Genomic DNA, 24,370 nt, shown 5'->3' on the forward strand with positions numbered 1-24,370 from the left:
TAATAATAATAATAAATAAATAAATCCAAAGCTGAAAGGAAGGAAAAGGCATGATCTTACTTTCCTCAAAAATCACCACCAAAGTGGTTGCAGACCAATGTCGTGACGTACAAATGCTGCTGTATAAACGATGATTAGAACCTGGAAATCAAATTCCAGAAAATTAACAAGGGCCTTGCACTTTCTAGACCAACAAAATTTTGATCAATTAGATGACCAAGAGAATATGTATATCTGACAGATAGAAGATACAGGGCCATCACGAGAAAATCAAAACACTGTTACAGATGGCCTGCAAACAAGAGTGCTCCAACTCTAAGTACTATCAACTTAATCCACTGCATGGAGCAACCAAGAAGAGAAATGAAAAATAGCATTTACACCCAGAGGACATTCACACTTTATGCCTCAACTGCAGTTACAACTTCTTCATCGGTCGTATCCGATGCAACAATCTCCCCAACAGTGTCTCCATCTAAACCTTCCGGATCAGTATCCTTGCTTGCTTCTGCACCAACAAGCTTCTCCCTAAGTTTCACCGTAAGTTCTTCTCGTACGCTCTCGTTTGAAGCCAGGTACTGTTTCAAGGCCTCCTTGCCGTGTATTGTCTCACCATTCACATAATAAAACCCACCATTCTTTCTGAGGAACTTGTGCTTCAATCCTAACTCTATGATCTCTGATTCACGACAAATCCCCTTCCCAAATTCAAGCTCAAACTCTGCTGTTCTAAATGGAGGGGCATGCTTGTTCTTTACAATCTTCACCACAACTTGGCTGCCTATGGTCTGTAAACAGTCGGAAAAAAAAAACAGCAACAGCACCCACGTGAATAAAGAACATGAACGAAGTCAAGTCTAGACCACATACTCATTTAGGTCATCTTGTTAAAAACAATTGATTCCAGTCACTCCAATCAAGGTATCCATGTAAACTAAAGCAGTTAAGATTGTTCAATAGTAAGAGCAACTGACCATATACCTATACCTTCAACAGCTCAATATGAAGAAAAAGCATGCAAAGTAGTGTGTTTTCTTCTATATCCTTTATAAGAGACCACTAATGCTGCTGATCAAAGGCCAAAGAAAAAAATCAAATAAACAGTAGACAAAACTCGAGCAATTAATTACAATTTAACAATAACTCTTAGGAGATGAAAAATAACAAAGTAAAGAAAGCCTTTAATCTCTTTTGATATGGTACAAATAAGGCAAAATATAATTGTATGGCTCAGCAGATTAGCATCCTTCAACCAGCCAACTTTAGTCCACACGTTTGAACAGCATACTGCAGATTAATCCAGTCTTCAGAATTTCTTTACAATAAAGCATTTTTTTCACAGAACAATACTTCATAAGACAAAACATTTTCATTGAAGGACCTCTTTACACAATTTAGCACGTGCATGCAGAGAGAGAGAGAGAGAGCAACTAAAATAATACAAAAGCACAGACCACGGATACAGACACGGTTAACTTTGAACAAATAGAAAACAATCTCATGGTCAAAAATGTTTATACAACCAAAAGGTGTCAGATACAAAACAAGTGTGAGCATCTATTTCCAAATCCAAGGCTTACAATTAGAGGCAAAAGATCCTTCAGGTTGCCTCTTGAACAATCAAAACCACATGTTCAAAATGTAAACTTAAGTAACTAAGAGGCAATTAGAGATGCAAAAAAAATTTTACCTCATCACCCCTCTTGACAAGACCTATTCTCTTGATGTTTAGACGCACTGAAGCATAAAACTTCAATGCATTACCACCACAGGTGACTTCAGTGGGGCCACCAAATCCAACAACAGATAGTTTTGCTCTGACCTGAGTAACATGTAATTCCAAGAAGTTGGTAACTGTAAATTAGCAAATTATAGGAAAAGAAAATTGATAAATTGCAAAGTAGCACAAGAAAAAGTATCAGTCCTCAGGCTCCAAACTTATTTAGAGAGGTGAAAGGACTATATTAATGTATGAGATAACATTAATTCTCCCCCTGGTAATTACTTACCTGGACAATCTAGTTCATGCCTATAAGCAACCTCACATGTCATGTGAAGAAGTTCTAAAGCAAGCAAAACCATATTAAGTAACAGCATAACCTGATCTTAGTATGACATGCGTGATTAATAGTCTAATTATGTAACATCAAACCAAATAGATAAAACAAATGTTCTTCAGGTTCTTCTTAAAAATTGCAAAAAAAAAAAAAGTCTACTGGGACAATTGAACCAAATTAATCAGGTCTGATTAAGTTTTTATCTCTTTTCCACAGTTCCATTTATTTAGACAGGGGACTGATGAGTTCCTGGTCTATTTGAGTGGGCTGCTAAGCTTTATTACAATCAAAGCAGTAATGCACCCAGGTTTTAGTATTAGCAAATTTAGGCAGGCACCCTCATCAGATGAGAAAAAAAGAAGGTTCTTCACGACACCTATAAACTCTATACAGAACTTCTGAAACTCATTAGCAGTACCTGATTAATAAAGATTAGGATAGTTTGTGATAAAGACAAAGAATGGCTCAGTTTGCGAAGAGCCTGGCTCATTAATCTAGCTTGCATTGCCATGTGAGCATCGCCCATTTCACCGTCAAGTTCACTTTTGGGGACAAGGGCAGCAACCTGAAAGCCAGTAAATCATTCAAAAGTGACTTACAATCAAATGACCGTAAACAATATCCAGAGATTCAACAGCAATCTCAACTTTTAAGGATCAGCAATCTAGCTTACACTGTCCACCACAACAACATCAACTGAACCACTCCTGATAATGGTATCTACAAGACTGAGAGCCTGCTCCCCACAATCTGGTTGTGAAAGAAGTAAGTTTTCAGTGTTGACTCCGATAGCCTGAGCTAGGGCTGGATCAAGAGCGTGCTCAGCATCAACAAAAACACAGTAGCCTACTCCAAAAAAAAAAAAATTCAAATTGCAATATTCTGTAAAATCTTGACACAAAAATTGTAAGAAACTCTAGTACGAAAATTTAAAACCAAACCTACTTTGTATCTTCTTGAAAAACAACCTGCCTATAGGCTAGCCTTTAAGACAAACCATATAGACATAAAATACTTATGACTTAAAACCTTAACTGCAAGAAAATAGAAATATCAACTGCTTAACTGCAAGAAAATAGAAATATCAACTGACAAAATCCTAATAGGAGCATTACTACAGGAAGCACTTAACTGCTGCAGATACAAATATTTGTCCATGTTGGCGGGCAAATGGTGTCTGACAATATTAGACTAGATGATTCACAAGCCATAGAAAATCAGACTACTACCCTCTTTCTCACAATCAGTACAACGAGTCATCTTAAATGCAACCAGTACCAGAACCTACAGCGATCCAATTCAGAGTGAAAGGACATTTCTAACTAATGGGTTAAAAGATAGAACTTGACATTCAACACTCAAATCTGACCAAATTCAAGATAAATTCCACTTAGGTAGCTCATTAAGAACTATTTTGACATCAGCATCATACTGAGAATGCATATAGACCTCCAGATGTCATTGCTGACAGACTTTGAGCACATCTTTCAATGGGAAGTCAGATCTTTGCTTCACTGGTAACATATCAGTATTTAATTTCAATGCATTGATCGTATTTTTCTATGCCAAACACTCATAAGCAAACCACCCCAAGACACGAAGATAACGCCTCTCTAAATACTCTCTTAGCAGAAAGAAAAATAGGGAAGTCTCTCTACTCATGGAGCTATATTAGGAAACCTTGGAAATGAATACTGCATCAAGAGAAAGAGCAAGACTGCATAAACTAATTCAAGTCACCTCCTTGTTTCTGTGCCTCAGCAATTACATGTAGAGCAAGAGTTGTTTTTCCAGAAGCCTCTGGACCATATATCTCCACAACACGTCCCTGCACACAGTAAACAATAAGGTTAACAGAAACCAATAGTGATACAAAGTAATTAAAAAGTTTCCATTTCAGTGAAGGTTTTCAGGAACAAGACAGCTTTTCTTTTGCTACACAATTTGGAAATTGCAAATGCTGATTAATCAGAATGGAAAGATTCAAATCAAGAATAATTACAGCAGCTCTTAGTTGAAGTCCCAATTAGATAGAGAAAAGTCCTTTCAGTGGTATAGTATTGCACTCTAAAACGATGTCAATATGATTCTTTAGAAATTTGCAGATATTTAGTGCACTTGAAACAATAATTTAAAATCAGCATGTGGCATTACAGCATGAGAAACACATAAGATGTCCAACCTTTGGAAGTCCTCCAACCCCAAGCGCAATATCCAAAGCAAATGAACCTGTAGACACAACTGGAACTTGTTTGACAGGGGCAGAGCGACCAAGCCACATGATAGAACCTTTTCCAAATGATGCAGTGATCTGATCCATTGCCTGCTTGAGTGCCAAATCTTTCTTTGACATATTCTCCTCACCCGAGTCACTTCCATCTGACTTGGATTTTCTTCTACCTTCCAGACAAAAAATGACTTATGTTCATAATGAACTAATGAAGCAAAAAAAAATATGATATTTTCTACTGCAGAGAGAGCAAAAAGTAGGTACTCTCAAGCAGAAATAACACAATCCCAGCCAAATGTAAAAAATATCAAACTCAACAAATTTCAGCAAAAAGCTACACTTAAAAGAACTCATCTGATTCAAAGAAGCACAGAGGGGAAAAAAGTCAAGTGATTGTCACATTAAGGATGATGCACTTAATGTTAAAATACTCCAGGAGGGAGGTACAAGTCCAAAATATGGCAAAATACTTGCATACTTGGGTGCTATATAATTTTTCTGCCAAGACACTTGGTTTTAAGATTCTAGTGAACAGAAAACACCAAAACATGGGGGAAAACATGCATGCGTCACGCTAAATAAACATGACGTTTGAAGTATTCAAACACTAAGCAAATATATGTATTAGTTTTAACTGGTCCTGGCAAGGGGGCTAAAGCCTAAAAAGACAGACTTTATATGCAAAAGTTATTTTACTTTATCTATTTTTGAAATCCATGAACATGATCACCAAGACAAGGTATGAAGACCAAATGCAGGTCAGTTCAGCAGGAAAATAAACTTCGGGCACCTTTGGAGGAAAAGTAGGAGAGCTGAGTGGATGCCCCTAACAAGCTCTTCCTAAAAGTCTGCATCAACAAACAATAAATACGTGTCATGACTCATGAAGAAAGTGAGAAACAAAATAAAATTTTAAAAAAAAAAGAAGAAGAAAAGCAGTAATAGTTGAAAAACAATGTCACAAAACGTATCTAACAAAAGACATTTTCTTTATACAGTATGCCACTTCAATAATCTTTTTAAAAAAAAGGAACAACTTCTGCAACTTAGCAAAGTAAAGCATTTGATTTTCGTAATTTATAGGAAATTATAGAATAATCGTTTATTCGCAGCTTCCGGCTGCCAATAACAAATATAAACACTATATTACACCTATAACTTCAAAACAATAGTACAAACAAAACATAGATAGCGAAAAAACGCTGAAACTCAACAAAGCTCTGAAAAACATATTTGAGCAAAAGCTGAAAATAAAAAATAAAAAAAAAACACTTCAAATTTCTACAACGGGCCATTACCTATCATTAATCCTAACCAAAATTTTCAAAAATACAAAGAAAATAAGAAGAAAATCTTCCCTATTTTAAGTGGCCATCCTTGTATTTCTGGTTTGCTGAGGAAATTACCTGAGAGGGAGGTTGCAGAAACAGAGAGCGTCCGAAAGAAGAAGCATTTCGGAGAAGCCTCGCCATCATATTCAAAGGCTTCCACCAAACCCAAAGAAAAAAAGGAAAGTCAAAATCCCTTTGAGAATGCCCTCCTCACTCCACTCTGAACTTTTTACTATCTCTAAAAAAAGAGTAGGACTCTTCTCTGTCTCCTCTCACAAGAGACTTGAGAGAGAGAACGGCCAAAAAAGGAGCTGCTAAATCATTGTGCTTGATTCGAAAAGTTACTTGAAAGCTTTTAAGAGAAGTAGAAGTGAAGGAAGAAGAAGAAAGGAGGAGAGAATTTTTTTAGGGTTTTAAGCAATTTTCCCTCGCTTTCCAGCTCTTCGTTGTAGCCTTGCCTTGCCGTGGTTTCCTCGGACGACGAAAAAGAAATTGGAAAAGTTTTGGAATTTGGAATTAACCAATGAATTAGGTTTAATTAGATTTACCTCCCCTGAGGTTTGTTCGAACACGTATTATTTGAAATTTTAGGTTTAATTTGGTTTAAATACATTTACTGAAAGTTTGACCAAATAACAAAAACTCGCTGTCAACATCAACATCCGACTAACAGGAATTATGAAATAACAGAATTGCCCTCTTTTAGTTCAAATAGTAAAAAAACAGGGAAAAAAAAAAGAAGGAGAAAGACCGCAAGTAGAAGATGGTGAATACATAAAACAATACAAAAGCTAACAAAATAGCAAAAGACCAAAAGAAAAGCAAGGTTGAGGAGAAAAAATAAACAGCTTGACAACACTAATTTTTTAGTTTCATAGATTAATTGATCGGAAAAATGAGAAAAAAAGGGGAAAACTTAGTAGTACTAATTTGTAGTAATTACCAAAAGAGAACAAAAAAATGAATGAAAAAAGCAAACCAAATTTTGACACCATCCCAGAGTTCCTGCACCATTATTCTTTTTTCTAACAATCTAAATAAGATTTATTCTCTACTTAATCTTCTTTGATATTCTTTCTTTCTCTTTTTCTTGATCCTTTGTTTCATTCCATTCCTAGTCAACCAAAATCAAAATTCTTCTTGAACTTGAGCCTTCTTCATATCATCTTCGCTCTTTTTCATTCCTCTACTAAACAGAAACATACAAAGATTCAAAACATGTCTTCAAAATTCAAATTCTATTTGGAAAACTTTGAAGAACATAAAAAGTCCCAAATCGGACCTTTTAAAATTTTGAGTTTAAAACAATAAATGTGAATTGGGATTAGAATATAGTCGATTGTGTTGACTTTCTCCTTTTTTTTACGGTTTCCTCTTTTTTAGAATCATATCAGTACATATTAATTTCATGATATTTATTTGCCATTTAAAGGTGACGGAGTAGACAAGTAGTCATGGTTTTTCATTCCACATGCTACTCTATGATCATCTAGATTGATTTTGTGGGTAAGTAAACGTTCTAAACTAAAATACAAGTTAGAAAATGTAGTTTTATGGATTTTTGCCTCCAATTATAGTAGTGACTGGTGGTGGCTATTTTAAAAGCTTAGCTTTTTTAAAAAAAAAAAAAAGAAAACAAAGGAAGAAGAAGACAGAAATAAAAAAAAAAAAAGAAGGAAAGAAAAGAAAAGTTTGATTGACGACTTTTTAGCGCGGGTATTCTTGTGCTTTCATTGCGTATTTATCGCCAAGCTTTCATTGCAAGGGGGAGTTTGTTACACATTCATGACTTTGAAGGCTTTGTTTTATAATTTGGCCAAATTTTAGGGACTGAATTTTAGTTTAACGAAACATCAGGGGAAGTAAATGTCACTGCGTGACTGTATTGTGAACTGCGTTCACTGGTGGGGCCCAACTCCAGCGGCGTTGCTTCGTGTCTCGTTCAGTCATTTGCGAGAGAGTCGCTCCTGGATTTACGCTTTCGTGTGTCGATTGGAATTTCGACGACTGGACTTTTCTTTGGGTAAAAGCCGAGTCTGGTCCGGCCCGCGTCTGAGTTTCGCTTGTAAGACCCAAAATATTCGGCCTAGAATCTAGACGTATATTCGCATTTGGTTTTATGGCCAATGTGATTGGATTTGGAATGATCCATGATTCTCAAATGCCCAATCTTCCAAGCTTAAGCCGAGCAATCATGTCAAATTTGTACATTTTTAATCGTTCTCTTTCACAAATTGGACAATTTTTTTCTCCCATAAGAATAATGTGTTAATAAATTACTTGAATTGAATGAATATTTATTATCTAACTTTGTAAGACTTATCATATCTATCAATTCATCAATTAGGATATTTACTGAGCAAAGTTACTTTGCACGGCTAAGCAAAAGAAAATAATTTGAATAAAGAGCATAATTCTTCTATCAATTCTTGTAATTACTTGTTTACAGATTAAACGAAAAATAAAGCACTATAACCACAGAAATAAAAGGATTAGAAGATTGCGACTTGTCATTTTAATGACCGTTTGACGTGACAGAGTAGCTGTGAACGCAATTACAATTTGGTAACAGGAGTCAGTTTGTGAATTTAATGAAATATAAAAAAAAATATATTTTTAAAATAATATTCTACCCTAACACACTCGATTGAGATTACAATAGTCAAACTTTGAGGTGATCAATAATAGGAAGGAGCAGCAGCATACATTTTTTGTTTCGACTTCTCTTTGGCAAAAGATCTGCCGATCCCGATACAAATTTTACACTCCCGTGTGTTATTAGAATACATTCACATTGCATATAAATTATCACGGTTGAATGCATGGCATATGAATAAAATATAGATTTTAATTTTAAATTTGGATGAATTATCATGTATCCAATGATTATGACGATGTATACAGTCTCAGTGTATAAATTAATCCAAAAAATTAAGCCAAAAGAGCCAAGGTTCCCTCCTCCCTACGAAAAAAAAAAAAAAAGGATTGGTGTTTCCGCTCCATTAGCCACATTTTGTTCAATCGTTATGAATTCTTGACAAAATACCTATCGTTGCTAGGGGGTCAATGGGTCGGGTTTGGGTCGAAATTGAAAATTTTGGATCTGAATCCCTTTTTATGTAGTAAACCCAATCCGACCTGTATACTCGACGGGTCTTGACCTTAGAGTCTCGGAACCGGATTCGATGGATTCCGGATCGGATCTAAGTCTACTCAAAAAGAAAATGTCCAAACTTAAACATTTCAAATTTAAATCCAAAACCAATCACAAAATCCAATCTCCAAATTTAAATATATCAAATTATAAAGCTAAATCACAAATAACCTGCAATAGTCAATTCAAAATTAATCACAAATCAATCTATAAAATCATTACTAAATTGTTAATTTGATAAAAAAATGTATTTAAAAATATTTATATTTTATAATTATTAATATATTGTTCGAATTCAGATCGAATACGAAAAGAAATCGATTATTTCATATTCGACCCGTTTTTCGTTAGAGTAAACGAGTTAGGATATCAAAATTATTTTTCAACCCAAACTCGAAAAAATTTATCGGATCCAAATTGGATTAAGATCTAAACTCGACCCATTGACACCCCTAGTCATTGAGGACTTGTGAGAGAAATAACAACATATCGTTACAGCACAAAAACTTTACCATCAAACTTGCTCAAGCTTTCGCAAATAGCCGCCAAGCTGGGTCATATGAGGAATACAAATTACAAAAATATTGTATTTGTATTTGTATCATGATAACAATGCAAACTATATAATAACATATTCATTTTTAAAGATTTTTGTATTTGTATCCATTACTGATACTTAGGAAATGATGTGTTTTGTAAGTTCGTTCTACAAATTAATTAATGACTCAAACCATCATCAGAAGTCCAGAGAAAAGCACCGTGACTTTTGTCAGTTTCCTTTCCCAACGTCTAGATTTGGATAAATTTAGCACTGAGGCACCATAGTAAGCACCATTCCTGATTATTAGCTCAGTTCAGAAATTCCGATCAAGTACGCTTTACTTCAATCTTGCATAAATCAGCAAATCCCAATATAGGGGCTTGAATAGAACTTAATTACGTATAGGACCTAACTCATGTTCACTCAATACAAGCACAATTCCCATGACTGGAAAATCACAGTGGAGGATTCCTTAAAGGAACTCCTGGAGTAAGATGCAATGACTACGCTAACATGGCTGTATAGCTATACTCAAATGTCTCAGCATCAGAATCCAACAATTTCCATGAACATCCCTAACTATTTCACCATGATATCCCAAAGCCAGAACCAAGAAAAGAATACAAAACAAAAATATAGGAAAATTAAGAAAATGGATTCTAGCACTGTTCATATGATGGCATATGATGATCCAAGCAGAACACACAAAATTGACACAACTCCTCTTGTTTGGCAATACCCATCAATGCACACCCCAGCCACTCCAGAATCCAAAAGTGATCAATGCAACGTTACTGCTGCTTACATTCAGGAGGTCTCTCACCCGGCTGACCGTCACCAATTGGTACTCTTCCACTCTTCTACAATTTACAGCAAAACAAATCATCAACATTTGACATACATAAATTGGATCATATAACTTCAGGGAAATAGACTATTAGAAATCACACCTTCAGTGAAACTAACAACAAAAAATATTGGCAAGCAAGGACGAAAGAAAACAGAAATGATGTGACAAGAAAAGGATCAAAACCAACACAGCTATCACTAACAACAAAAGTCCTAATCCTTTTACCTTCTTCCTGTTCTTGGGTTGATCATCCTCCTCATCATCCTCCTCGTCCTCGTCATCTTCCTCCTCGTCCTCATCATCTTCCTCCTCCTCATCATCAAGCTCTTCATCATCATCATCATCTATTTCAGCAAACTCATCACTAGCGGCTTCCCCAGTGAACCAAGAGACAGCATGTGGGATGATTTTATCTCGAATGGTAGAACTGCAGGAACAAGAATGAAAAGCATCCACTTCATTGATATGATAAACATGAACCATGAACCCAAGGAAACAATCATTTAAACATTCAAGGGCCCAAAAAGAAACACAATATATCCAAAGTTTCAAGTTCTTCATAAAGAATATTACTGTACAACTTACCCAATGTCATAGTCTTGTTCCATCAAGTTCTGGAGCTCCTCAGCCTGTTCAAAAATCATGAAGAAGAGAAGTTAGAGAGGAAAAGAACAGCTTTCTCCTTCTAAGCATAAAGGCAAGTTGGCTTACAGCATCTTCATCAATGTCTTCATCATCCTCAGGGACTTGTGGCGGACTAAAGAAGTTGAAAAAACTTTCACATTGCTCAGTTTTAGTGATTGGCTTGGCATTCTTTGACCCCTTCTTAGGCTTCTTTTTAAGGATTTTCTGAGTCAAGCATTTTCCTGGGTGCCATTCGATCTCCGTCCTACAGGAACACAAAAAAGTGAGAAGAGAGAGGGAAAATGTTGTAATAGCACTTACATAGTGACTGACAAAGTAAACCCCAGCTTACCCTATTGCTTTCTCTAGAATAGGCTCATCTTCATCAATCATGTGATATGTTTTGGTCAGAACAGAATTTTTAAAGTAAGGATTGGTGTCAAAAATGAACTCAAGCTTGAAACCCTTTGGATTATCAATCCTTGCCCACTTTATATCTTTGAGAAATTTGAGAGCTGGTTCATCTCGTTCAGAAATCTGGCTCGATTTTCATCAACCCAGTTAATAGCCCAAAATAATTGGAGCAAAAAGTGCACGAGTAAGAAAATTGTTGCTAGAATGACTAACCTCCTCGGCAATAACTTCATTATTCTTCATTGCAGTCAGCCAGAAACTAGGAACACCTTTATCTGCATAACAAGTAGATGTCAAGCTTTATAATGGACAACCAAGGAACAGATTCCAAAATATCGTGAAAATTTACCCTCTGAAGTTGTTTCATCCTCTTTTGCAGCCTCAGCTGCTTCAGCTGTAGCACCTTCAGCTTCATCAACTCCATTCACAATAGTATACCTCTGCACATAATCAAAATTTCTCATCACAACACAGAATTCAACTTTAAGCCTGCAGTTTGATGGGAACTAGCACCCAAAAATATCATGCAAAAGCATTGCTGACCTTGGCATAAAGTGGTTGATATAACTTCTGATACTTGGCTTCCAGAGCTGCTCTCTCCTCAAAAAATTTAGCCTCCAATTCATCATGTTCGCTCTGTTGATTAGGAAGACAGAAATACACAAATAAGCAGTTAAACGCTTGAAATCCACAAATCAACCAAAACCATTTCAACATCAAGAAAGGAAGTAGCATTCAGATAAATACAATCATATCAGATGTGGTTTCACAGAAAGTGATAGGCAACTACTACGTCTTGGACTTCATTTTCATCATATCACTGTAGCATCATTTATACAGATAAATTAAGTTCAACTTTCTTATGACTACAGACCCCAACTGGATCTGGTTGCTCAACTCCAAACTCTTGGGATGCCATTTTGGCTCTTCATAAGACGTCTGGAGTTAAAAGAAAAATTTAAACAACTGTTGCAAAACCGAGATTCTAAAATACCTACAAACAGAACAAGGTTTAGCTGTGTTAATACAAGAAGTGTCAAGAAATGCATCCAGTGATCAGTTTTTAAATTGAAAAATAAAAAGGAAAACCTTTTTTCCTCAGGGTGGTGTAAATCCCATTTTACAGTAGGTGTAAATCCCACATCTGCGATCCAAGTAATTACAAATATGGAACCACCTATGGAGCATTATCTGGCTGGAAAAATAACATTTTATGACCAAAGGGGCAAGCAGTCGATCGTTCAAAATTGGTAGAACTAATATCTTTCCCAATTTCCAACCACATACAGCTGTACCAAATTTAATCATTGACTGGAAGACAATTGAGCAAAAGCTGATAAAAGCTACAAGAAACTGCTGAAACATTTGCACGCCTATCCAAGCAGAAATACACACACTAGTACACTATTTTAAATTCCCATGTATTTACAAGTAACAGTGTTAGAGATTAAATCACATGCCTGAAGGCCCCTTAGAACCTCAACACGCTTCCTGACTACCGGCGACAAGTTCTCCAACACATCTGAATGCTTCCCAGTAAGATCTTGAAGCTTATTCTGCATAAGAAAAAAGAGGCAAGTAGCGTACACCATTAATTTCAACAAGCTCATGAAAAATCCACAAAACAGAATCAGCCCCAACGAAATCCTAATCAGTGTGATTATTCGCCAAGCCTCTAAAACAGAGATTTGCGACAGACCAAAAAAGAGAACAGAAAAAAAAGACAGAAGGAACTTACTTTGAGAGCATTAACAAGGTCCGCTCTATCCTCAGCATTCAAAGCTAAAAATAACAAGTTGAAAAAAAAAAACAATTACAACCCAGAAAAGTAACTAAAATAACAATCACAAAGGTAACTAAAACAATCTTGGAATGTAACTAATAGTTTCCGTACATAGGGGCTTGGGGTGGGCTGGGGAGGGGGGTTAGAAGGAAGAAGAGGAAAAAGGGTTTTAGGTTAATACCGGAGGTGAGATCGGAAACGTTAAAGTTGTCTTTGCTGTTGCTCATTTTCGCAGAACAGGCCTCGTTGGCGGAAGACGAGGGGGGGAGGGGAGGGGAGAAACCCTAGAACCCTAGAAGAAGATTAGAAGAGAATAAGAGAAGCGAGGGGGAGGCAAGAAAGAAAAGAGAGAGAGGGAAGATATATATATATGGGGATGGATGGATGGATGGATGAGCTAAAGCAAATAAAGCTAAAGCGCCTCGTTAATTAATTATTAGTGTACTATAGTTGTAGCAAATCGGCAATTCCTTCCCTCTCTTCTCTTTTTCCTTGCTCTCACCACTCCATCAAGTCAAGTATATATCTCTGTCCCCGAAGCCTAGCCCTCCGCCAGTCCAGGCCTGGGCTCCATTTATATTGGTAGGTGTATTAAGCAGTGTTCTCTCCTTTTCCCTTTTTTTTCCCCTCCCTCCCTCCCTCTCTCTCTCTCTTGTTTCTTTGGATTTTGTTTTTTTTTTGGTTTTTGGGGGATTGGGGGGGGGGGGGGGGTTGTCGGTATCTTTATTTTCATTTTTTCTTGTTCTTGTTTTGTTGGGTAGGTTGGGGACTTGGGGTGATTCAGAATTACTCCTACATAGTAGAATTTTGTACTACCTTTTTTTTTCGGAAGAAAAATATATATCTGAAGTTTTCAAATATCTCATATTGCAACAGCGGGGACGAAGGTTTTTGAAGATCTTTTATAAGGTCAGCAGCTAGTAGGCGATGAGTCGAGGGCTGCTTAATGCTTGTCCATCGAATCGAATCAGTAGCATTCACAGATTTTTAGATCCTCAATTACCATTTTGGCATCAGTTTAAGCAGAATCCAAATCCGCATATTCCACAGGTCATTGAGGCGTGTCAATCTGCCTTTGATTCACACTCAGCGCTCTTTCCGTCTTTCGTTTCAGCATCCGACTGTACAAACAATTATCCAAAAAGCAGAGTCTACGATCAAGAAAAAATTCATATACAATGAAACATCTACACATTTCACTCGTGCATGAAGGCACTGCAATAGAGTACATCGGAGTTTAAAGAATAATTCCGGAAAAAAAAAAAGAAATTTTGGTTTTACTCAGCACAGAATTCTTTCAGATCAGCGCATTATGGGGACCAAACAAGAAGAAAGTGAGAAAGCATCATAAACGAAGCAACTGACAACTATCTGCATTCTGTGGTTAGCACAGCTTCCAGGCAGCACATTTTAAAGATCATCAAAAGAAAACATCAATGAGCAGATCTGGTACTTCTATGGACATTTCCAAAATCAAGAGTAGGTCTTCCAGCTTGAGTTCAGGAAGGGTTCAAGCAGTGGCAGCACTTTCATCTTCATCTACCTTATCATCATTGGCATCTGATTTGGGATTAGCATTCTTTGATGGCTCCGATGCAAAAACACGTCCTGTCATTGGATCAACCCACCGTGTATCCTTTGGTCCTCCTTTTCGTCCCATTGCCAACATAGGTGGTGGAGGCAACACTCCTGATCTGAAAAGAAGACGTTGAACAGGCTCGGAAGGCTGTGCACCAACAGAGAGCCAATATCTACAGAGCAAGCATAGGTCACCAATTAAATAACTTTCACATTTCAATCGACAATTGAAAGAAATCACCGGTTATATGTAAACCACATAGCAGATACTCCACAGAACAGGCTTGCAAAAGAGCTTAATATTCTATCCCACTAGATTGTAATGTTGAGCAAGAATGGGAGGCGTATCTCATAGAGAGTTATGGTTTTATTGCCATTTTTGGACCATCAACAGGAGCCTTTTCGAAGTTTGGAAGTGCTTACATGTCCTTCATTTATAAAACATTATCTAAGGTAAGAGATTCTTACCATCTACATTCCATCTGTCCATGCCTCTATAGTGTGTAGCAGCTATATGGTAACTATTTTCACACTGAATTACATTTGAAAACCAGGAAAAAAGCACCAAGTGATTTCTGAACTTTCAGAAAAGGCTTCTGTATAGCTCTCAACTTACAGAAATGAAATGATATGAAATACCTCAATCAACTGCAGAGTTTTGCATCTTATCACAGGCAAACATTGGTATGTAAAGCAGCCTATAATGAGTTATCTTACTGAGAAAAGCTCAACCTAGCTTCTACTTAAATAAATACAAAGAGCGGAATCACACTGAAATTAAAATATTTCAACTAATACATTACCAACTTCACAAAATGGACATTGGAAGTGAAAATTTATGCAAAGCTTGATTAGTGAGCAATATGTTCCATGAAGGTGAATAAGCACCGTCAGATGTTGAGTTTAAATCAAACCTGCCTCATACAAAGTCTAAAGTATTTACTACTACTACACAAAAGATCTTTTGACCATGTTGAGGTGGAGACTCTCACATGTAAGTAGAAAAGGAGAATTCTTTCCACACACAAACCCACATAGAAGCATCCAACAAGAGAAGAGAATCAGGCAGACCAAAGAAGAAACAAGATTGCAAACCAGATGAATGCTAAGCTCACACAATTAGGCACTACTAGGTCGTTTAGGCAGTATACCAAGCATGCTCAGATATCAAAAAAAAAAAACAAAAATCTGATTAAAGGTTCATGTCTGCCTAAACTGGCAGGCATGGATCTTCCCGGTGGATACATTGATATATGATATTTCAATATTTGGACGAGGTTCAGGCAGACCACACTTGCAGCCACTTTTACTAAGTCTAGCAGAAAATTTAAACTCTAGATGGGACATATTTCTACAAGAAAACCGCGCTTATTACAGAGCTATTATAGCCAGCAGGCAGTGTAGTATCCAAAACGATACAAACTTCAAGGAGAACGAAATCACAAACATCAATGAACAAAAAAGAAAACTTAGAACAAAAAAAGTGAATAAAAGGGTATATAACTTACTTCACCCTGTCAAAATTAAGACCCATCCGCTTACCGCCATCCTGACCTGCATCAATCAATTAATTTTTTTTTTGTTAAATTTTGAAGAAACAAGCGTGCAGTAAATGAAGAGCATAATTACGATAAGAAGCAAACTGGGGAGTAGTTTATAGAATAATTGATAGCAAAAGAGAATGAAAGAAGCATAAATATAATTATTGACCAGGGAGAGGATTGTAGTAGCCGAGGACTTCCAAATGCTTGCCGTCTCGAGGAGATCTGCTATCGGCGGCCATCACCCGGTAGAACGGCTTGTTCCTGCACCCAAACCGAGACAACCTTATCCTCACCGCCATTTTTCCTTCTTCAAATTCTCTAAAGATATCCTTCTCTCTCTCCAATATAAGTTAAGTCATTCACTGTGTGTGCGCGAAAGTTCGGGGCTGTGGAGAACGAAAGGGAAAGAGGGTCCAAGGGTTTTGCTCTGGGCTTTTGTCTAGTCTAGCGAACTACTGCTACTGGTATTTGTCCAGCGGCGTCGTTTTACCAAACAACCAACAAGTTTTTTTGTTTTTGTTTTTGTTTTTGTTTTTTCCCCCCTTTTTTACACCCTCGCCTTCCAAAACTAACCCTCAAACGTAGTCGAATTTATATAATCACGCCAACATAACCCCAACCGTAAAAGGCTCACGCTTTCAACCCCTCTCAGGGTCTAGTCTGTACAACCCGCCGCCTCACCGTCACCGGTCACTTCTTCTGTCGTCACCGCCAGGATGCAAACTGCTACTATTACTGACAGACGTCCCCAGACGATGCCATTTCATGGTATTCAGCAAAACCGTAGCCCAGAGCCATCCCAACCTGTAAATTTTCCCCAAGTTTAGACTATCAGCTAAAGTTTTCGAAGTCCCCAAATTACACAACGACCACAAAAATCAAACAGAATTCAAGAAAGCATGGAGAATTCAGGTTTTGGGACTACCCGGGACCATCTCTTTACTTTCCCACCTCATTCCAATCGGCTGCGGCGCCGGCCCCTCCAGAGCCAAACCTACCGTACCTTGCTTTCCATCTTATCGCATTGCAATGCCCTCCAATCTTTTCCGCAACCCCAAGTACCGGGTAATTTCATTTCTCTCTAATGTATTTTGCTTTTATAAGTGGCTGTTTTTCTACCGCATAAAAGTCAGAGAATACAATAGTAAGGTAAAGCAAGGCCTTTGCTTAGCGAATTCTGATAAGCTGGTAATCATGGAAAAAACTATAGAATTGATATCATAAAGTAGAGATGTAAGCTGGGAGTAACGAGGAGATGGAAATTTTCAAGTTATGCTTTGCCCATTCATATTGCTTGTGACATACGCTTCCCAGGATTTAAGTTTCAACTTTTCCGCCCGTGTTCATTCAAATCTACCGAGAGTCCAATTTCAGTCGGTTTCTTTTTCTTTTTCTTAATTCCAGTTTCTTCAAGATTTCATGATCCCAAGATTTGTTATTTGCATGAGATAACCGAAAGGAATGTTTAGAATGATTGATTTCCTTACTTATATTTGCTAATTATAATTAACAAAGCATGGTTTTCATTGTTCCCGTTCTCCTCACAAGATGACAATGACGACATTGACTCCAATAAATCAGGAGAAGAGGCTGAACACGAGTCATTAGTCAACCACAATGGTATGGATTTGGAGATGTCATTAGTCCAACAAAAGTCACCCTTCAATGAGACTAAAGAAGTTCATGGCTTTCAGGATGGAGGGGCTGATACACTGAATGAAGTAGATGGGTTAGATCCTACAGATATAAAAGACCAAGGGAAGGAGACAGTCACGCAAGACAATAATGTTAACCTTGTGGACTCTTCCATTGTTAATAACCAGACTTGTGAAGTTCCTCATGAAAAAGATATATGCAACATCGTGGACTTTCATAGGGAATTCAGTCCTAGAAGAGAGCTTAATGTATTTAATGAACCATTTATTAAGGAGGTTCCTGAAACTGTGAGTTCATCTGTTGACATTGATGGGATTGCGGATATGTCAATACCTGTTGAAAGCAATGATGCGATGAACCCTACCATGGAGGGGCATTTGCCAAAAGGACTTGAGCATGAATTGCATCTGAAACAGAAAGAATTGGAGAAACTTGTATCTACATCTGGTAACTTGGACTTGTCCTTTGGTGCCATTGAAGATGATGAGATTGAAGAAGGGGAAATTTCAGGGGAAATTAGTGAGGAAATGGATTTATTATATGAAGATGCTGTATCATTGGAGGAGAAGAAGTCAGGTAAGGTGCAGATTTCTGAACATACTGATAAAGAAGCATTCACTCGTGATGATGGAGATGCAAGACTGGGGGATTGTGATACGAGAAGTTCTATGTTTTTGGACACAGTTGATTCGGAAACAGAAGGTTTCAGAAAAGAGCATACAAGTGCTGAAGTTTTTTCTCACAGCGAAGAAACTGCAACTAAAACTTTAGATGGTTATGATGCTTCTCTGGAGATTGGATTGACTGCAGAGCAAGTTTTAGGAGTCAATAAGACAGATCATCCAGCAATTTCTCTAGAAAACTTATCTCAGCATGGACTAATGCATGAAGATACAGCTGAAAATAAAAGTTCTGTGGATGCCAAAATGGTAAGGAAAATTCATAAGCACTATATGCTTCAGACGTCCTTGATCACATATTTTGTGGATTTTTTGTGTAGAAGTCTCTGGTCCGAAGTTATTAATTGCTGCATTTGGACTTCTTTGCGTGTGACCTGTTGTGTGTCTTCAGATTATCATGGTTAACTTTGTCCGTACTACCAGCAAATTAACTTGCTTGAGCTTCCATTCTGTTTTTTCTTAACATTTTGATTCGGTAATTTCATTCTTACTACTAATTTTTAGACAGGGCATTATTTTTCAATTTTATTGTTGCTTTTGAAGAATGTAGCATTTCTTTATAAGAATAGTAAAATATTGGTTTAGACCTTCATTTGCATTAGAATCATTACGAGTAATTGAGATAAATTGTTTCTTATGATAAATCATGACAGGTGATACTGTTTGTGATTGTTCAATTTTAGCTTTGAGACCTCCCTTGAAATCAAATGATTGTAACTGGAATTATTCTGGATATGTTCATGGAAGGCTTCTAAAAAGTACCAGAATGTTTTTTCTGCTTGTTTCTTAATCTTTCGTGATGTTGAGTTCTGGCCAATGGTTAAAAAGAAAGAAAGATAAAGGAGATGTTGGAATAATTTTACTGTCTTCCATGACACGCTAATAGCTAGTTTCTAGGTAGCTCAGATCACGATGTAAATAAAATGTCAAGGATGTCACCAGCATGTTATCTAAATAAACTCAATATAGCTTCCCACTTGATGCTTATGTAATGCTTACGACAGCTATTTTGATTTGCTGTTGATTGCAGGAAGCTAGTGTTGGCAAAAAGAAAAGGAAAAAGGGTCCTTTAACCAAAGAAAGAAGAGAAAAGAAAAAGGTATACTTATATCAGTTATAGTAGGCTTTGGGATCATTAGCTGCTCCTTTTGAGGATGATTTGTCGGTAATGTTATTTCCATTTTCTTTAGTTGACTCATTTACACCGCTCCATGATGCAGAAAAAAGAAAGGATTAAAAGAGCAGCAAAGAATAGAGAGCTTGGTGTTAAAAGGTTGAAGCTACAACCACTGTCGAAACCCAAGACAGTGACATATTGCCGCCATTATCTCAATGGCAGATGTCAAGAGGTTGTATGAGGTTCCATACTCTGATTTGTTCTGTTTACCATGTTTAATTGACTAATCTTTGTTTACCTAGATTCTTGCTTTTGGTTTTTACAGGGCGAGAAGTGCAAATTTTCACATGATACAACGCCCTTGACAAAATCTAAGGTTTGCTCATTTGCTCTATATCTTCATAGTGCATAACAATGTCACAACAGCAATCATGAGTGCCTGTTGCATTTATATCTCGTCTTGTACTGCCAGTACTATCAATGGATGCATTGTCTTTTCCATATTCTCATGTTCATCAAAATTGTAGCTCCCCTCATTGTTATTATTGGCCATTACGATTTTAAGAAGTATAAAAATTAGTTTTTGGCATCTATCATTTGAGGTGCTTCTTCTATGAACCTCATGCTTAGTAGCTGTATTTTCTGCTCCATAAGCACTAGACTTCAATTGGTGAATTTTTTGCTTTTATGTTTGTCTCTAAACAACTATTGTGTTTTTTGAAAGCTTTCGAACACCTTTATTTAATCAAGAGATCAAATTGAACTGTTGGTAAACTTTAAATTATTCCAAGTGACAATTTAGGATTGTCATTGGACGTTGTTGTTGTTCAGTGTAAAACTTAGTGAAACACATATAGTGAATAAAGTCATATGAATAATTCAATAAACCTCTGCACCTCTGCATGTTGTGCTTTTCATGTTGATGTTAGAATTTTAAAGCTTCTTTACCTTTCTGATTAAAAAATTGTTATATAATCCTGTAAATTGTAGCTGATTTAGAAGTTGTACTCTTTTAACGAGCAACCATGTTGAATCTCTTTTTTTTTTTTTTTTGGATGATTTTACTGCTGCAGCCATGCTCCTACTTTGCACGACATTCTTGCATGAAAGGAGACAACTGCCCGTTTGATCATCAACTGTCCAAGTATCCTTGCAACAATATTGTAACCAATGGCTTTTGCAGCAGAGGTGCTGGTTGTTTGTTTTCGCATGAGGTAATGCTTCCTGCTATGCTTTTTTATGTTGTCTTTGTATTCTCTTTATTCTTCAATACTTTCACTGCATCTGGCCAGAACTAATTTTTTCCAGCATATGATGTCCTATTTGCTGGAATTACTTCAGATTTCCGCTAAGGATGGTTCTCTGCCAACTTCAAATGTTACGAAGCCTGAATCCAAGTCTCCAACCCTGGTAAGCAAGACAATTTCTAAGAAACAGGTGAATAACCAAGGTGTCCCTCATCAGCATGCTGATGCCAAGTTCTCCGTAATGGCAAACATTTCTGGTAAGAGTACAGAGAAGAAAGCGTCAGAGCATCTGGATAGACCTTCTGCTCAGACACCAAAAGGAATCTGCTTCATTTCGCATGTGAGATCGCCACCAGGTGATACCAGTAAGCATAAACAAGCTGTTCCACATCTTAAAGGAGACAATAGTGACAAAGTCAGCTATAGCATGACTAGGAACCTTGAAGACAGCATTCAGAAGTCGAATGACCTAGCCAAGGGTGCACCTTCAAAGATGCCAAGGGGAATAAACTTTCTGTTGTTTGGCAAACGTCCTTTGGATGAGTCTCTTAATAGGGATTATGGGGTCAGTGAATCATTGTTAGGGCAGGTAAGTAAAAGCAAGTTAGTTGACTCGCCTTTGAAAAGTGAAGTTCGCGTCAAAATTGACAATCAAGCTGCCCAAAGCAGTGCGGACTTAGAGTTAAAAGTGAATAAAACAGCAAACATAGTTTCACCTTCGTCCATGCCTCAGGCCATGAAGTTTCTTTCATATGGAAAAACTCCAGTAGACAATCCTACGGCTATTAGCCAACGTGACACGCTTCGCAGCATTGTTAACGTGGGTCTGCCATTGGTCCAACGGAAGGAATATGCACTTGATGGACTCAAATTCTTCCCTGCAATGCCGCAAAGGTCAGCATCTTCTTCCCAGCCATTCGATCAATCATTGGATCAACCAAGCACTGGAGGAATGTCAAGCTTTTCAAAGACATCACTCCTGCTGAATGCACCAACCTCGGTACAGAAAGCCCTCCGGTCAACCTTGGCATTTGCAGCTAAGTTGGATTCTGAAATTAAGTTGAACCAGTCTCTCGATACCCCGTCTGACATCAACAAAATATGATAGGTCAACGTTCAGAGGATAAATTGTTGGAAGCCTCTGAGACTCTGGACTTAATGCTGAATTGCATCAGTCACTGAACAGTGAATTGAGGACAACCAGTCAAATGCAACTTCAATTTATGCATAATTCTCTGCACAGATTACTGGTTTTTGCAGTTATTCCTGCAGTAAAAATGTTCAATTGTTTCCAGAGAGCTGCTGCTCTATTTAGTCTCCAAGGATTTTGGCGGTTTGTAGCACTAAGCTGCAAGCTACTCAAAATGAGAGCTGACCTCTCTCCTCTGTTGTGTTACTTGGTATGTTGCTTGGCTTTTCTTATCCTTCTTCTCTCCTGATGTTTATATATCATAAAGCCAAGAGTAGAATGGATTTGATGAAAACCAACTTGCTGTTACTAAAATAAAATCTTTCGAGGCTTGAAAGGTTAACACTAGGACCACTGTTATCGGTTTTTGCTTTTGGTGGAAGCTAAGTGTGACTCTCTGTTGTTGTTTATTATATGCTAATTGTAGATGTACATCCACAACTTTAATAAAATAATTCAATAAACATTTTTTACCGTTCAAGAAGTTCATTTTCTGATGGAAAGCGAGAAGTCTAGCCTAGTGCTTTTCTGTCTACTTTTACAGAACAAGATCTACTGCCTGCTGTCTTACCTTTGAATCAAAATTCATTTAGTTTTATCCTGGTGTCAATAGGTAATTCCAGAGGCTTTTTTTATATTTAGTTTTTGTTCAATCTAGAGATTATTCCTGGAGTTTGAATTGTGGATTATGTACTATTTGGCATCTTTTTCAGTGTAGAAACTGTAAAATTCAAAGCAAGTAGCTAACATGCTTGATTGGGTTTGTTTTAGACATTTAGTATCTAGAGGCTAAATCTTTTTTTTTTGCCCCCCCTTCTTTAAGGGGTCATGGATGTGCAAATTTTTGAAATTAGTATTTACTTAATGTCATTATGCTAAGGGTGGGAAGTAAAGCTTGGAATTTTTTCCCTTCTATCTAGGTGTACTCGTAGTTTAAACGTGATCTGTTCCAATGCTTCTTCAGGTGAAACTACAGGTTGTTTGTTTCTTGATATGGCTGCTTGATGATGCTTTCTCATATTGCACAAACGAACAATTTCCCAACCTGCAGGGCGAGCCAATGCTGAGGTGCAAATGAAGGCCAAAGACAACTGTGCTCAGCAGGTAGATGGTAGGTAGATATCAGGGATTTTATAGACAAAGAAGCATTTGCTAATGGCCAATGCACTCTTGCTGCAGCTTTGTTGAATCAAGCCAGCTGATGAATCAAATGTTTGAAGTCTTGGTAAATGGTAGGAAACTAAGAGGACAAGCAGGTTTCGGGTGAAAGATTGCAAATATCTCAAAGAATTCCATGATGCGGGGGAAGAATACTGATATTAAGAAGTTTGCCATGAGTTAACGTGTTCTCTGCTTTTCCTTGGCCCCAATGACGTCTCTAATGGATCAATACGCGGCTCAACGTTTTGAGGTTCACCAGCCTATTTGCACCTTTGAGGATTAATGGTACATTAAGCTTGGCTGCTGAACCCATATGCAATATTGACCGTTAAATGATTTCACTAGATGATGTTTCAGACTTGAGGATGATACTCTGATAGGAACTTTATATTATACTCGCCTTGTAAATTCGTAGCAGAAGAAGATGCTTGCCTCTGCCATTCCGGATTCCCATTTGGGCAAAGAGCATTTTGACATGGACAGACGAGATACATATATTTTATTCTCCAAGAAAAGAGAGATATATTTTAGAGTGAATTTCCTTTTAGCCCCTTTGTGTGCAGCTTTGGCACTTGGTCCCATATTTGTTGCAGTCCTCCTTTTCTCTTTTTTTTTTTTTTCGAAATGATAGAATTGTATTGATTTACTAAAAGTATATACAGTGCGAGCAATGGCTCGATACTTATATTTTACTATTAGCACAGTAGATTGGAATTGACCCATTCTACATCTTGATGATTGCTCAATGTTTGAGCACTAAATTAAATAACGACAACGCATATATATACATATATATATTTTTTCTTGCAGAGTGGTGGTGATGGTGGTGCATTAATAAGTAACAACCCTGAAACGTCATGAACAACCCCATGCAATTGCAGCATTTGCAGTGCTTTGGTTAGAAAAGGAGCCATCAGTCCAGTACTATTGCTTGACAGTGTCTTGTTGGAAGAGATCTCCAGACTTGAAATAGATTTTCAGATTATTAGCACGGTCTCCTTTGTTCTTCGTGGTAGTCATCACGTCCTCTTTACATGGCGACTTTAGCTGAAACGTGGAAGAAGCAGTCAGTCTGGAGAAAATTCCAAGTATCTGGATCAGCGACCGTTAGTTAATAAGTGGGTTTGGTTTGCCCAAATGTTCTTCAGTGAATTTGGAACTTGTTTCTGTACGCTATCGAACAAACACAACTCCTCTCCCGCCCTCGACAAGAA

General features: G+C 37.3%; 4 protein-coding genes across 4 annotated transcripts; 1 reads left to right on the forward strand and 3 right to left on the reverse strand.

Moving 5' to 3' along the window:
• Positions 1-38: 38 nt before the first annotated feature.
• LOC113776356 (DNA repair protein recA homolog 3, mitochondrial) lies at positions 39-6,063 on the reverse strand. The gene is made up of 8 exons (XM_027321494.1): positions 5,694-6,063; positions 5,078-5,135; positions 4,240-4,457; positions 3,798-3,885; positions 2,731-2,903; positions 2,476-2,622; positions 1,691-1,822; positions 39-788 (listed from the first exon to the last, which is right to left on the reverse strand). The coding sequence occupies exons 1-8, from the start codon at positions 5,760-5,762 to the stop codon at positions 402-404; spliced, it is 1,272 nt and encodes a 423-aa protein (XP_027177295.1). The 5' UTR covers positions 5,763-6,063; the 3' UTR covers positions 39-401.
• Positions 6,064-9,661: 3,598 nt separating this feature from the next.
• LOC113776357 (nucleosome assembly protein 1;2) lies at positions 9,662-13,306 on the reverse strand. The gene is made up of 11 exons (XM_027321495.1): positions 13,166-13,306; positions 12,940-12,983; positions 12,662-12,757; positions 11,745-11,837; positions 11,551-11,641; positions 11,415-11,476; positions 11,140-11,324; positions 10,875-11,052; positions 10,749-10,792; positions 10,389-10,590; positions 9,662-10,173 (listed from the first exon to the last, which is right to left on the reverse strand). The coding sequence occupies exons 1-11, from the start codon at positions 13,209-13,211 to the stop codon at positions 10,105-10,107; spliced, it is 1,110 nt and encodes a 369-aa protein (XP_027177296.1). The 5' UTR covers positions 13,212-13,306; the 3' UTR covers positions 9,662-10,104.
• An 830-nt stretch (positions 13,307-14,136) lies between these two features.
• Positions 14,137-16,564, reverse strand: LOC113774959 (30S ribosomal protein S16-2, chloroplastic/mitochondrial). The gene is made up of 3 exons (XM_027319630.1): positions 16,273-16,564; positions 16,071-16,116; positions 14,137-14,735 (listed from the first exon to the last, which is right to left on the reverse strand). The coding sequence occupies exons 1-3, from the start codon at positions 16,403-16,405 to the stop codon at positions 14,495-14,497; spliced, it is 420 nt and encodes a 139-aa protein (XP_027175431.1). The 5' UTR covers positions 16,406-16,564; the 3' UTR covers positions 14,137-14,494.
• Positions 16,565-17,728: 1,164 nt separating this feature from the next.
• Positions 17,729-23,941, forward strand: LOC113773532 (zinc finger CCCH domain-containing protein 65). The gene is made up of 6 exons (XM_027318171.1): positions 17,729-18,691; positions 19,663-19,791; positions 19,885-19,935; positions 20,633-20,773; positions 20,901-22,206; positions 22,960-23,941. The coding sequence occupies exons 1-5, from the start codon at positions 17,729-17,731 to the stop codon at positions 21,909-21,911; spliced, it is 2,295 nt and encodes a 764-aa protein (XP_027173972.1). The 3' UTR covers positions 21,912-22,206; positions 22,960-23,941.
• The last annotated feature ends 429 nt before the right edge of the window (positions 23,942-24,370 follow it).

The sequence above is a fragment of the Coffea eugenioides genome, chromosome 6 (genome assembly GCF_003713205.1).
Source record: "Coffea eugenioides isolate CCC68of chromosome 6, Ceug_1.0, whole genome shotgun sequence".
Classification (NCBI taxonomy): domain Eukaryota; kingdom Viridiplantae; phylum Streptophyta; class Magnoliopsida; order Gentianales; family Rubiaceae; genus Coffea; species Coffea eugenioides.

Coding starts and splice junctions, on each gene's coding strand:
- LOC113773532 (XM_027318171.1), top strand. CDS start 17,729: ATGGATTTGGAGATGTCATTAGTCCAACAAAAGTCACCCTTCAATGAG. Junction 18,692..19,662: donor GTTCTGTGGATGCCAAAATG/GTAAGGAAAATT, acceptor TCCATGATGCAG/AAAAAAGAAAGGATTAAAAG. Junction 20,774..20,900: donor GTTGTTTGTTTTCGCATGAG/GTAATGCTTCCT, acceptor GAATTACTTCAG/ATTTCCGCTAAGGATGGTTC.
- LOC113776356 (XM_027321494.1), bottom strand. CDS start 5,762: ATGATGGCGAGGCTTCTCCGAAATGCTTCTTCTTTCGGACGCTCTCTG. Junction 2,623..2,730: donor ATGTTGTTGTGGTGGACAGT/GTAAGCTAGATT, acceptor ACTGGCTTTCAG/GTTGCTGCCCTTGTCCCCAA. Junction 789..1,690: donor TTGTCAAGAGGGGTGATGAG/GTAAAATTTTTT, acceptor GACTGTTTACAG/ACCATAGGCAGCCAAGTTGT.
- LOC113774959 (XM_027319630.1), bottom strand. CDS start 16,405: ATGGCGGTGAGGATAAGGTTGTCTCGGTTTGGGTGCAGGAACAAGCCG. Junction 16,117..16,272: donor CTACTACAATCCTCTCCCTG/GTCAATAATTAT, acceptor TGATTGATGCAG/GTCAGGATGGCGGTAAGCGG. Junction 14,736..16,070: donor CTTAATTTTGACAGGGTGAA/GTAAGTTATATA, acceptor CTTGCTCTGTAG/ATATTGGCTCTCTGTTGGTG.
- LOC113776357 (XM_027321495.1), bottom strand. CDS start 13,211: ATGAGCAACAGCAAAGACAACTTTAACGTTTCCGATCTCACCTCCG. Junction 12,984..13,165: donor CGTTTCCGATCTCACCTCCG/GTATTAACCTAA, acceptor TGTTATTTTTAG/CTTTGAATGCTGAGGATAGA. Junction 10,174..10,388: donor AACCCAAGAACAGGAAGAAG/GTAAAAGGATTA, acceptor TGTAAATTGTAG/AAGAGTGGAAGAGTACCAAT.